General features: G+C 46.9%; 1 protein-coding gene across 1 annotated transcript in view; it reads right to left on the bottom strand.

The window, feature by feature from the left end:
* Positions 1-13,854, bottom strand: part of si:ch1073-83n3.2 (uncharacterized) — a 35,474-nt gene that overhangs the window by 13,029 nt on the left and 8,591 nt on the right. Inside the window, exon 2 of the mRNA XM_068019320.1 lies at positions 6,923-7,181. Coding sequence (XP_067875421.1) covers positions 6,923-7,134 — 212 coding nt within the window. The 5' untranslated portion in view covers positions 7,135-7,181. The remainder of the gene's footprint in view (positions 1-6,922; positions 7,182-13,854) is intronic.

Below are 13,854 nucleotides of genomic sequence, written 5' to 3' on the forward strand. Positions count from 1 at the left end.
AGCGAATTCCACAGGCTCACCACTCTCTGGGTGAAGAAATTTCTCCTCATCCCAGTCCTGAAAGGTTTACTCCGTATCCTTAGACTATGACCCCTGGTTCTGTACTCCCCCACCATCGGCAACATCCTTCCTGCATCTACCCTGTCAAGTTCTGTTAGAATTTTATAGGTTTCTATGAGATCCCCCCTCACTCTTCTGAACTCCAGTGAATATAACTCTAACCGACTCAATCTCTCCTCATACGTCAGTCCCGCCATCCCAGGAATCAGTCTGGTAAACCTTCACTGCACTCCCTCTATCGCAAGAACATCCTTCCTCAGATAAGGAGACCAAAACTGCACACAATATTCCAGGTGTGGCCTCACCAAGGCCCTGTATAATTGCAGCAAGACATCCCTGCTCCTGTACTCGAATCCTCTCGCTATGAAGGCCAACATACCATTTGCCTTTTTTTACCGCCTGTTGGACCTGCATGCTTACTTTCAGTGACTGGTGTACGAGAACACCCAGGTCGTGCTGCATATTCCCCTCTCTCAGTTTATAGCCTTTCAGATAATAATCTGCCTTCCTGTTTTTGCTACCAAAGTGGATAACCTCACATTTATCGACATTATACTGCATCTGCCATGCATTAGCCCACTCACTCAACTGGTCCAAAGCACCCTGAAGCCTCTCTGCATCCTCCTCACAACTCACCCTCCCATCCAGTTTTGAGTCATCTGCAAATCTGGAGATATTACATTAAGACATTTTTGCATATTGACAGACAGTACTTGAAAGGACAAAGGGGATATTCCCTGCTCCAATTTAACCCACAACAGACCTTTGATCACCAGGTATTGTGTGTAGAGGAGACATTCCAAGGTCTGCTCGGACAAGACAATCTACAAGGGCCAGGTCTGATTAGGCCAGCTGGTCACATGACTAACTGTCTGTTGCAGGATTTTTTGAACTCGCCATAGAGAATTTGAACTCAAAGCTGTTTGCTCCTGGACTGAAAAGAACTCGTGGCTGGCTCACCACAGCCTCTCCTGTCTGGCCCCATCTCTTTCTTACGGAACTGAAAACTACTGAGGACATATGAACCCCAAGAGAGAAAAGTCTCCTACAGTGAACAAGGTTTAAGAAGAATACTGGGCCCCAGTGAAAAGCAAGATCTACCTTTCAACTCTACAGTGATCTCGAAGAACCATAACAAACCCTTCAGATATTGCCTCAAACCTTTCCACTATTTTCTTCTGCTCTTTTCTGTCTCTATTTACATGTGCGTATCGCGTGTGCATGCTAGCGTGAGTACGGCATGTATCCGGAGGCGTTAACCGAATTAGAGTTTAAGTTTAAGTTTTAATAAATTTCACCTTTCTTCTTTAAACCTAAGAAAGCCTGTTTGTGCTCATTTCTTTGTCTTATAATTGAAAAGCAGTGAACAAGGATTCACCAAGGGGGAGCTCAAAACATGGTATGTTTATAAACTAAACCCTGTTACAATAAGACCAGGTGAAGGCTGACACGGACCCCTAGAGACCTTTCTTACCTGGTCATAACATTCCCCAACATGAATCTATGCTGCAGTTTGAGAGGAGAAAACTGGAACAATGGAACTAAACCATGAACTGAACGTATTTCACTGGACTGGGCTCTGACTGTGTGAGAGAGCTTTAATAGAAAGTAGTAGTAGTTGTACATTAGTGGAAGGTATCAATAGTCCCATGCCTCAATTGCATGAACTAATTTGGCTCCCTCACACTATCAGACTCAGTAAAGGTGCAGTAAATGGCTCTAAACCCACCAGGCTCTGCCACTTGAGCTCCTGCCAGGTTTCCAGCCAAATACATCATTGGTGAGGACTTGCGAAGCCTCTTGGCTGGAAGGTGTGATGAAGATGTGTTCTCCCAGAAGTTGATCTTCACTAATTCCAGTGGTTTCACATTGGGATGCAATTGGCTGCGTGAAACTTGAACTGGGGGAAATTCAGTAGTTCCGGGCTCAGACCCGCGTATTAGGAGATCATCACGACTTCAACTGTAAGGCCTTCGATATTGGATGTTTTTAAATTCATTATTGAATCGAAGGATTACCACTTAGATGATGTACTCTAGGGGGCAACAGATGTGATTGAAGTTAATGGGGACAATTTTAATGTATCACACCAGGCAGGAATCGCATGGGATCAGATGGAACTAGCACTGGTTTTAACCCGCCCAGTATTCCTGTGCATTGATTTAATGGGGAGTAACGTCAGGTGATATGTTGCAGGCCATTCTGTATCTGTGAGGCAGTTCCTGGTGATTTGTGCTGTTAAATGCACTTTCCTCAAGTTTACAGAAAGTGGATTTAACCCTGTAAATGCTGGGAACTGGCTCTCGGACTCTCGGCTCCCACAATTCAAACTAAAACTGGCCAATGTCATCACAACTCCCGAAGTATTAAGCAAAGTAAACAACATGCATGGTTCTGCGTGTGTGTATCTTTTTAAAATCTGTTCTCAGAATGTGGGTGGCACTGGCTAGGCCCGTTTTATTGCTGATTCCTTATTGCCCCGAGAATGTGATGGTGGGCCTAGTAGTATGGAGTAGAGACAAGTGTAGGTCAGACTGGGCAGGCATGCTCGGCTTCTGTTGCTGAAGGATATTAGTTGGGTTTTAAGACAATCCGCCAGCTTTTATGGTCATTATATTTGCTGCTATTTGAGGGCTATTTTTACCTCACCCATCAGTCAGGAATCTGACGGGATCGGATGCAATGCTGCTTTCACACCCCACTCAGATTTGCTCTGCTGAAGTCAGTGAAGAGTGATATTGGATGGGGTATAAAACTAGTGTCCCACCTGATCCTGTGGCTTTCAATCCTGCCACCTTACATGAAAGGTGCCCCCCTCCTGAATTGGATCACATCACTTTCACAGAACATGTGGAGTCAGGGGACAAGTAGCAGAATGGAGAGCAAGCTGGCTACTAAATGGAAAACAGGGAGTAGGGGGTTAAAGGTATTTACTGAGAGTGACCAAAGGCAGGATGTGGTGTTCTATAAGGATCATCACTGGGATCACTGGGTTCACGATTTGCATAACTGTTTTGGGCTCAGGAATTGGAAGTACAATTTCAAAATTTGCTGACGACACCAAATTGGGGGGGGGGGGAGGGGTTGGGGGGGTGTAGTTAATATAGAGAAGGACTGTGACAAAATAGAGGAACCATTGATAAACTTGCAGAAGGGACGTGTAATTGACAAAATGAACTTCAATAGTGCGAGCTGGTGCATTCTAGTTGGGGATGGTAGAATAGTGGTAATGTTACTGGGCTAGTGATTCAGAGACCCAGACTAAAGCTGCAGAGGCAAGAGTTCAAATCCCACCACGGCAGCTGGTAGCATTTAAATTCAATTAATTAATAAATAAATCTGGAACAAAAAGCTAGTTTCAGTAATGGTGACCATGAAACTACTGGATTGTCGTAAAAACCCATCTGGTTCACTAATGCCCTTTAGGGAAGGAAATCTGCTGTTCTCACCCAGTCTGGCCTACATGTGACTTCAGACCCAAAGAAATGTGGTTGACTCTTAACTGTCCTCTGAAGTGGCCTAGCAAGACACTCATTTGTATCAAATCGCCACAGAAAAGTTGAGAGAGAAGAAACCAGACTTGTCGTTGACCTCAGCACTGCAAGCGACAAAGACAAACCCCACAAAGTCCTCCTCACTAACACTTGGGGACTTGTGCCAAAATTGGGAGAGCTTTCCCACAGACTAGTCAAACAACAGCCTGATGTAGTCATACTTACTGAATCATACTTTTACAGTGGTATACAAATCAGGAGGGACTCCTCAACATTGACTCTGGATCCCATGGCATCAAGTGGGCAGGAATGTGGAGCTGAGGTTACAATCAGATCAACCATGATCTTGTTGAATGGTGGAGCAGGCTCGAGGGCCGGGTTGCCTACTCCTCCTCCTAATTTGTAATTTTGTATGCCAAACCTCCTGCCGATTACCACCTATCACCCTGCTTCAGCTGATGAATCAGTACTTCTCCATGTTGAACACCACTTGTAGCAGGGGCACAGAATGTACTCTGGTTGGGGGAACTCCAATGTCCCTCACTAAGAGTGGCTCAGTGGCACCATTACTGGCTGAGTCCTGAAGGACATACCTACCAGACTGGGCCTGCATCAGGCGGTGAGAGAACCAACACGAGGCATAAACCTGCTTCTCCTCAACCTTACCAATGAACCTATCACAGGTGCATCTGTCTATGACAGTATAGGTAGGAGCAACCGCCACACAGTCCTTGTGGAGATGAAGTCCTGTCTTCATGATGAGTACAACCTGTATTGTGTTGTGTGGCACTACCACTATAATAACCGGGATAGATTCAGAACAGATCTAGCAGCTCAAAACTGGGCATCCATGAGGCACTGTGGGTCATCAGCAGCAGCAGAATTATATTCAATCACAATCTGTAACCTCATGGCCCGGCATATCCCTTTAAGCCAGGAGATTAATCTTGGTTCAATAAAGAGTGCAGGACAGCATGCCAAGGGCAACACCAGGCATACCTAAAAATGAGGTGCCAACCTGGTGAAACTGCAACACAGGACTACATACATGCTAAACAGCATACATTAGATAGAGCTAAGCAATCCTGAAACATCCAGTCAGGAATAGCAGTGGACAATTAAATAACTAACCGGAGGAGGAGGACGCTTCACAAATATCCCCATCCTCAATGAGCTGAATTCCAGAGGTCAGGCGAGAGTGAGTGCCCTTGACATCAAGGCAGCATATGACCGAGTATGGCATCAAGGAGCCCTAGCAAAATTAAAGTCAATGGGAATCAGGGAAAACTCTCCACTGGTTGGAATCATACAGAGCACAAAGGAAGATGGTTGTGGTTGTTGGAGGACAATCATCTCAGTCCCAGGACATCAGTACAAGAGTTCCTCAGGGTAGTATCCTAGGCCCAACCATTTGCAGCTGCTTCATCAACGACCTCCACTCCAGCATAAGGTCAGAAATGGGAATATGTTTCCATTTGCAGAGGAGTCCCACAACTAGGCAGCCGTAAATGTAAGATAGTCACCGATAAATCGGATGGGGAATTCGAATATACAAACATACAAATTAGGAGCGGGAGTAGGCCACTCGGCCCCTCGAGCCTGCTCCGCCATTCAGTCAGTTCATGGCTGAACTGATTACTCCACATTTTCAGGAGAAACGTCTTTACCCAGAGTTTGGTGATAATGTGGAACTAATATCAGAGGGAGTGGTTGAGGCAAATGGATTAGATGCATTTAAAGGGAAGCTAGATGAGTACATGAGGGGGAAAGGAGTAGAGGATTTGCTGATAGGGTGTGGAATGGCCTGTTTCTGTGCTGTACATACTTGTCCTCCAGTACATCATCCAAGTGGCAATACTGCAACTGATGATATCAAGAGACTATTTGACTATGGAAGGCAACCTGGCTGAGCCCGCACCTGTCCTTACACAGTGTCCATACATGCACCTTTTCCAGCAGGGCGGTGACTGAATACTGAAAACCTCTGAGATCTCTGTGTTCCTCTAATTCTGGCCTCTTGAGCAACCCCGATTTTAATCCCTCCACCGCCGGCAGCCGGGCCTTCAGCTGCCAAGGCCCTGGAATTCCCTCCCTTAATTTCTCAACCTCGCTACCTCTCTCTTCTCCTTGGAGCTATTCCTTAAAGCCTACCTCTTTCACCCTTCCTTACGTGGCTTGGTGTCAGATTTTATCTATGCTCCTTGTGAATCACCTTACTGCATTCAAGGTGCTATATAAATGCAAGTTGTTGTTGATGAGGAGTACCTTGGCAAATTCTTACTTTTGCCTCCATCGCCCAGGGTCACGAATCCCACTCTTACAAAAGCCCAACCTCACACGGAACCGGGGGATTGAAATCGAGTGCTGGCCTGCTCTGGTACATCTCTGTTCCACTCGAAGCAGGGCGATGGTTTCATAAACTAAGGAGAGCACAGAAATCAGGATCACCTTGATGGAATCTTTGCTGCACAGCCTTGTTTCAGCTCCTGCCTGTTCTATCCTGGGCAGAACTGTAGTCTTGCCACCCATTTATCATGAGTGAGTGCACGTGGCAGCTATTCAACCAAGAACGTCATAGATTCCATTGGCAAGGCTGTGCTGGAATCATTCGGGATTTAACGATAGGTCTGCAACCAGGGAGGGGAAAATGGACTTGGGTTCCTGCTTGTGGCCCCAATCCAGTGATGTTTTCCCAACCACAGGTGACAACTGGATGGGGGTTGGGTGTGGCCGAACAGTTGCCATGCGCACTCATTCATGATAAATGACTGGGCGAATGCCATTGGGGAGGCCCACTCCAGCGAGGATCAGGAAGGGCGGGGAGGTGGGGGTGCGGAGAATCAGCGAGAAATTCAAACCATTAGTAAGGATTTGCGACAGGTCCCCGGATGCTGCAACGCCGCTAATGTAACGGAGACGGTAACCGGTTTGTTTTACACAGCCTGTGGAAAATCACCGTACGAACCTCTGAAGTGCTCGACCACTGTCATCATCCACAGTCCTTTCTCACCTTTACTCCGAGAACGTGCCTGAGTTGATTCGCCCCCACCACTGGCGGCCGTGCCTTCAGCTGCCTCGCCCCGAAGCTCTGGAAATCCCTCCCTAAACCTCTCCACCTCTCTTCCCCTCTCTCCTCCTTTCAGATGCTCCTTAAGAACTAACTCAAGCTGCTGCCTAGCTTTCAGGCTCAGAAGCCACATCTGGGCCGAGGTTTATCTGTTATCCTCTCTTGAATTAAAGGAACATTGGTAGGGCAACACAAGCCCGCACTGAGTTTCCAGGGTAACGTGGGCCAGAACGCCAGGGTTCAGGGGGGTCACAGGTGGTCGCCTGGCTTGAGGTTGGGCACCTCCCTACTCTCAATGTACCTGCAGTCCTCGCTGTCCGTGGCCAGTAGCAGCAGCAGTTTGCCCTCCGTGAGTATCAGGGCCAAGCAGCAATCTTTCTCTGCTCCCAGGGGAAGCCGGGGCAGGTCACTGATCTGGCTGCCCTTGACGATGGCTTTGCAGCTGCTCTGGAGTGGGATTTCAGTCTCAGGTGGCGCATCCTGGTCGCGGCAGATTGCCAAGGACCCCTTCATCGATAAAAAGAAGAATTTCTCCTTCCATTGTTTGAAGACAAACCCACCTGCAGTTAAAAAAATAGAACAAAGTACCATCAGAGGCAGTTGTGCTGAACCCAGTGTGTGCGTTAACCCATCTACTGTGCAGCATTCTATCAACCCAGACAAAAACAGGAGCCAATTTCATCCAGTACCAGTGTCATAGCACATTTATGCTGCAGAACTATTCATGATGCTTCAGGGTTGTGGGTCAGAGGTTATTTTCATTTGAGGCCCTTAATAAAAAAAAAGAGAAATATTTGCATTTCTATAGCACCTTTCATGACCTCAGGACCTCCCAAAATGCTTTACAGTCCAGGAAGTATATTTGAAGTGCAGGCACTGTTTTAATTTAGGAAACTCGACAGTTAATTTGCACACAGCAAGATCCTACAAACAGTAATGTGGTTTTGAGCTGATGATGTTTGTTTTAGATATTGGTTGAGGGATATTGGCCATGACACTGGGGAGAACTCCCCTGCTCTCCTTCAAAGTTGTACTGTGGGTTAATTTCTGTCCATCTGAGAGGGAAGACAGTGCTTCAGTTTAACCTCTCATCCAAAAGACAGCACCTCCAACAGCGCAGCATTGCCTCAGTACTGCATCAGGAGTGTCAGCATAGGTTACGTACCCAAGTCTCTGGAGTATAGCTTGAACGCACAATCACTTGAACCCACAACCTACTGACTCAGAGGTGAGAGTGCTACCCGCTGACAGTAGTTGACACTATCCACAGAATCACAGAATTGTTACAGTACAGGAGGAGGCCATTCAGCCCTTCATGTCTGCACTGGCTCTCTGAAAGAGCAATTCACTCAGTTCCATTCCTCCGCCTTCTCCCCGTAACCCTGAACATTCCTCCTTCTCATGTAACTGTCTAATTCCCTTTTGAATGCTTCAGTTGAACCTCAGCCACCACACTCTCAGGCAGTGCATTCCAGACCTTAACCACTTGCTGTGTGAATATGTTTTTCCTCATGTCACTTGTGCTTCTCTTACCAATTACTTTAAATCGGAGTCCTCTCGTTCTCGATCGTTTCATGAGTGGGAACAGTTTCTCTCTATCTACTCTGTCCAGACCCCTCATGATTTTGAATACCTCGATCAAATCACCTCTCAGCCTTCTTTTCTCCAAGGAAAACAGTCCGAACTTCTCCGATCTATCTTCATAACTGAAATTCCTCATCCCTGGAATCACTCTCCTGAATCTTTCCTGTACTCTCTCCAATGCCCTCACATCTCTCCTAAAGTGTGGCGCCCAGAACTGGATGCAATACTCCAGCTGAGGCTGATCTAGTGTCTTATACAAGTTCAACATAACTTTTTTTTTTAATTCATTCATGGGATGTGGGCGTCACTGGCCAGGCCAGCATTTATTGCCCATCCCTAATTTCCCTTGAGAAGGTGGTGGTGAGCTGCCTTCTTGAACCATTGCAGTCTGTGTGGGCTAGGTAGCTGTTAGGAAGGGAGTTCCAGGAATTTGACCCAGCGACAGTAAAGGAACAGCGATATAGTTCCAAGTCAGGATGGTGTGTGGCTTTTAGGGGAACTTGCAGATGGTGGTGCTCCCATGCATCTGCTGCCCTTGTACTTCTAGTTGGTAGAGGTGGTAGAGGTCATGGGTTTGGAAGGTGCTGTCTAAGGAGCCTTGGTGTGTTGCTGCAGTGCATCTTGTAGATGGCACACGCTGCTGCCACTGTGTGTCGGTGGTGGAGGGAGTGAATGTTAGTGGATGGGGTGCCAATCAAGTGGGCTTCTTTGTCCTGGATGGTGTCAAGCTTCTTGAGTGTTCTTGGAGCTGCACCCATCCAGGCAAGTAGAGAGTATTCCATCACACTCCTGACTTGTGCCTTGTGGATGGGGGACAGGCTTTGGGGAGTCAGGAGGTGAGTTGCTCACCACAGAATTCCTAGCTTCTGACCTGGTCTTGCAGCTATGGTATTTATATGGCTACTGCAGTTCAGTTTCTGGTCAATGGTAACCCCCAGAAAGTTGATAGTGGGGGAATTCAGCGATTGTAATGCCATTGAATGTCAAGCGGAGATAGTTCGATTCTCTTGTTAGAGATGGTCATTGCCTGGCACTTGTGTGGTGCGAATGTTACTTGCTACTTATCAGCCCAAGTCTGGATATTGTCCAGGTCTTGTTGCATTTCTACACGAACTGCTTCAGTATCTGAGGAGTCACGAATGGTGCTGAACATTGTGCAATCATCAGCGAACATCCCCACTTCTGACCTTATGATTGAAGGAAGGTCATTGATGAAGCAGCTGAAGATGGTTGGGCCTAGGACACTACCCTGAGAAACTCCTGCAGTGATGTCCTGGAGCTGAGATGATTGACCTCCAACAACCACAACCATCTTCCTTTGTGCTAGGTATGACTCCAACCAGCAGAGAGTTTTCCCCCTGATTCCCATTGACTTCAGTTTTGCTAGGGCTCCTTGATGCCATACTCGGTCAAATGCTGCCTTGATGTCAAGGGCAGTCACTCTCACCTTACCGCTTGAGTTCAGCTCTTTTGTCCATGTTTGAACCAAGGCTCTAATGAGGTCAGCAGCTGCGTTGCCCTGGCAGAACCCAAACTGAGCATAATTGAGTAGGTTATTGCTAAGCAACTGCTGCTTGATAGCACTGTTGACGACACCTTCCATCATTTTACTGATGATTGAGTAGACTGATGGGGTGGTAATTGGCTGGGTTGGACTTTCCCTGCTTTGTGTGTACAGGACATACCTGGGCAATTTTTCCACATTGCTAAGTAGATGCTGTAGCTGTACTGGAACAGCTGTACTGTACTGGGCAGCACAGTGGTGCAGTGGTTAGCACTGCAGCCTGACAGCTCCAGCGACCCGGGTTCAATTCTGGGTACTGCCTGTGCGGAGTTTGCAAGTTCTCCCTGTGACTGCGTGGGTTTTCGCCGGGTGCTCCGGTTTCCTCCCACAGCCAAAGACTTGCAGGTTGATAGGTAAATTGGCTGTTATAAATTGCCCCTAGTATAGGTCGGGGAATTGTGGGGATGTGGTAGGAATATGGGATTAATGTAGGATTATTATAAATGGGTGGTTGATGGTCAGCACAGACTCGGTTGGCTGAAGGGCCAGTTTCAGTGCTGTATCTTTAAATAAAACAGCTTGGCTAGGGGCGCGGCAAGCTCTGGAGTACCTTCCTTGCTCTTGTTCCTATTAATACAGCCCAGGACACCGTATGTTTCATTGACTGCTCACTCAATCTGTCCTGCCCTCTTCAAATGATTTATATATGTGTATACCCCTCTGCTTCTGCACCCCCTTTAGAATTGTACCCTTTATTTTATATTGTCTCTTCATGTTCTTCCTGCCAAAATAAATCACTTCACATTTCTCTGCATTGCTCTTTATCTGCCAACTGTCTGCCCATTCCACCAACTTGCCTATGTTCTTTTGTAGTTTTACCCTTTCCTCCTCACAGTTCACAATGCTTCCAAGTTTCGTATTATCCGCAAACTTTGAAATTGTGCCCGTACACCAAGATCTAGGTCATTAATATGTATCAGGAAAAGCAAGGGTTCCAACACCGACCCCTGGGGAACTCCACTACAAACCATCCTCCAGCCCGAAAAATATCCATTCACCACTACTCTTTGTTTCCTGTCATTCAGCCAATCCCGTATCCATGTTGCTACCATCCCTTTTATTCCATGAGCTGTAACTTTGCTCACAAGTCGGTATCAAATGCCTTTTGAAAGTCCATGTACACCACATCAACAGCATTGCCCTCATCAACCCACTCTGATACCTCCTCAAAAAACTCCAGAAAGTTAGTTAAGCATGATTTTCCCTTAAGAAATTCATGCTGGCTTTCCTTAATTAACCCGCATTTGTCCATGTGACTATTAATTTTATCCCAAATTATTCTTTCTAGAAGTTTCCCCACCACCGAAGTTAAACTGATTGACCTGTAGTTGCTGGGCTTATCTTTACACCTTTTTTGAACAAAGGTGTAACTTTTGCAATTGTCCAGTCCCCTGGCACCTTCTCCGAGTGTAAGGAAAACTGAAAAATTATGGCCAGTGACTCCACAGTTTCCACCCTCACTTCCCTCTGTATCATTGGATGCATCTCATCTGGTCCAGACAGACAAACAGACAGCAGACTGTAATCCTGATGTGGACAGATGGGAAATCAAATGGGGGCCGAGGTCTAACATATTACAATGAAGTTCTCACACACAGGCTGGGATTTTATCGTGGCAACGGGGGTCTTGACTACCGGCTAAAATGCTGGCAAGAGTCCCGTGTTGCCTCCTCTGGGGGGGGGGGCCCGCTGGATCAAGTGCCAATTAGGCACTTAAGTAGACAGAGGTGGGTCTTCCCTGGGATTGAGGACCCCGGTAATCGAGGTCCCGCCCTCTGAGAGCTGTCAGCCAATCAGAGGCCGGCAGCTCTCTAACTAAGCAGCGGAATCAGGCCACAGGTAGGTCAGGGCAAGAAGGGTTTCATGGGGTGGGTGTCATGGGGGAGGGGGTGTAGGGGGATCTGCAGCAAGGGCAAGGGGTGGCTGTCAGTGGCCCCCCCCCTCCACTTTCCGATGATGGGTCCCTCAGTGAGGCACTTCTGATGAGGGACCAATCACAGGCCTTCCTGCCCCGGACTTAATTTGGGTGGAGGTGGGAAAGTGGCAGGATCCCTATTCCCCTCCCCCCCCCCCCCCCCCCCCACCAACCTGCCCGATTTTATGCGCTCTCAGCCTCCAAACCCGAGGCAGGGGAGGGCATAAAATTCCCCTCACAATGTGTGAGGAACATTTCATTGGAGGCCCAAAGGGCTGCCTGGAAGATTGTGCTCAGCATGAATTGAAGGAAGATGGGATCTCCTGGCCTTTGATTACCCAGTCTATGATGCCAGGACAGATCTTACCCTTCTGCTCAGACAGGTTGTCCGCTTGACTCAGTATTTCAGTTGACGATTCGCTCTGGTCCAACCCAATGCATCTGGGTCCATTTTGAAGTTGGGTGGCTCAAACCTGACTCGTGCCATCGTAAAATAAACTGCTGACGGCCAATCAAGATTGCTTCTAGCTATTGCCCTTGACAGCGAGCCTGTGGTGACTCTGAAAATAAGGGGCATGATCCACAATGTATGGCACGGTGACCAGCAGATCTTAGGTGTCAGCTGTGACTCAGTGGGTCGCTCTCTGGCCTTTGAGTCAGAAGGTTATGGGTGCAAGTCACATTCCAGAAATTTCAGCACCAAAATCTAGGACTGACATTGTCCTGCATCATTGGAGGCCCTGCCTTCAGTTAAAATGTTAAACCAAGGCCTCATGTGCGCTTTCAGATGGAACCTGTGATACGAGTCAACGAAGGGAAGGGGAGTTTTACTGGCCAATACTTATCCCTCAACCAACACTGAAAACAGATTATCTGGGTATTATCACATTGCTGTTTGTGGGAGCTTCCTGTGCACCAATTGGCTGCTGTGCCTCCTACATTACAAGAATAACTACACTTCAAAAGTACTTCATTGGCTATAAAGTGCTTTGGGACATCCTGAGGTCATGAAAGGAGTTATATAAATGCAAGTCTTTCTTTCCATGTCACCCTGCTGTGCGGTTAGGTTGATTTTAAAGAAACTTGTACCTCAGTTTCTCTTGACATTTTTGCCATATTTTGTTTCTGCCCTGCTCTCTCCAAGGCCAGCCACAGACCTATGAAGACCTAGGCCTCCAGTGCTGGTCCAGACAACCATATAGACTTCGCGTCTGCAGGCTTTTGGGAGCACAACTCATAAAGAGGGCTCGGTACTTGCAGGGACCCTACACCATCAACAATTACTGGAATTTATATCAGAAAAAAAATTATCATGCTAGGCCCTCGCCTGCCAAGAGGGAGGCACATTAATTTTGTCATGAACATTGATCTTAAACTGTTACTGGAGTGAAAAAAAAGGACTTGTTAAACAGATCAGCCGCGGTTGGAAAAGACATTTGCATATTAACAGACAGTGTTTGGAAGGACAAAGCAGCCATCCCCTGACATATTCAACCCACAATGGACTTTTGATCACCAGACGTTGAAGGTGGGGGAGCTCACATTCCAGGTCAACTGCTAAGATGGCTGAATACACAAACGGACATGGTCAAAGCAGCTAGTCACATGACTAACCTGCTGGGCAACCTGAGTCTTTTGAATTTGTACAAGCAGTTTGGGCAGAACAGTCTGTTTGGTCCTGGACTGAGAAGATCTCTCTCCTGTCTACTCCCATCTCATTTACACAAGGCTCTGAGTCCACTGAAGACACATAAACCCCAAGAGAGAAAAGTCTCCCGCAGCGAACTAGGCTTAAGAAGAATACCAGGCCCCACTGAAAAGCAAGATCAACCTGCAATCAAGTGAGCTCGAACAGTAACAAAAACTCTTCAGATATTGCTTCAAACTTTTCCACTTTATTTTTCTTCTGCTCTTTTCTGTCTCTATTTGCACGTGTGTATCACATATGCATGTTAGCATGGGCGCGTCGTGTATCCGTAGGCGTTAACCAAATTAGGGTTGAATAATTTTTAGTTTAATAATTTTTTTTAATTTTTTTTTTATTTAGAGATACAGCACTGAAACAGGCCCTTCGACCCACCAAGTCTGATAAATGTTAACTTTTCTTCTTTAAACCTAAGAAAGCCTGTTTGTGCTGGTTTCTTTGCCTTATAATTGGAAAGCGGTGAAC

This window comes from Heterodontus francisci, chromosome 40 (assembly GCF_036365525.1).
Source record: "Heterodontus francisci isolate sHetFra1 chromosome 40, sHetFra1.hap1, whole genome shotgun sequence".
Taxonomy (NCBI): domain Eukaryota; kingdom Metazoa; phylum Chordata; class Chondrichthyes; order Heterodontiformes; family Heterodontidae; genus Heterodontus; species Heterodontus francisci.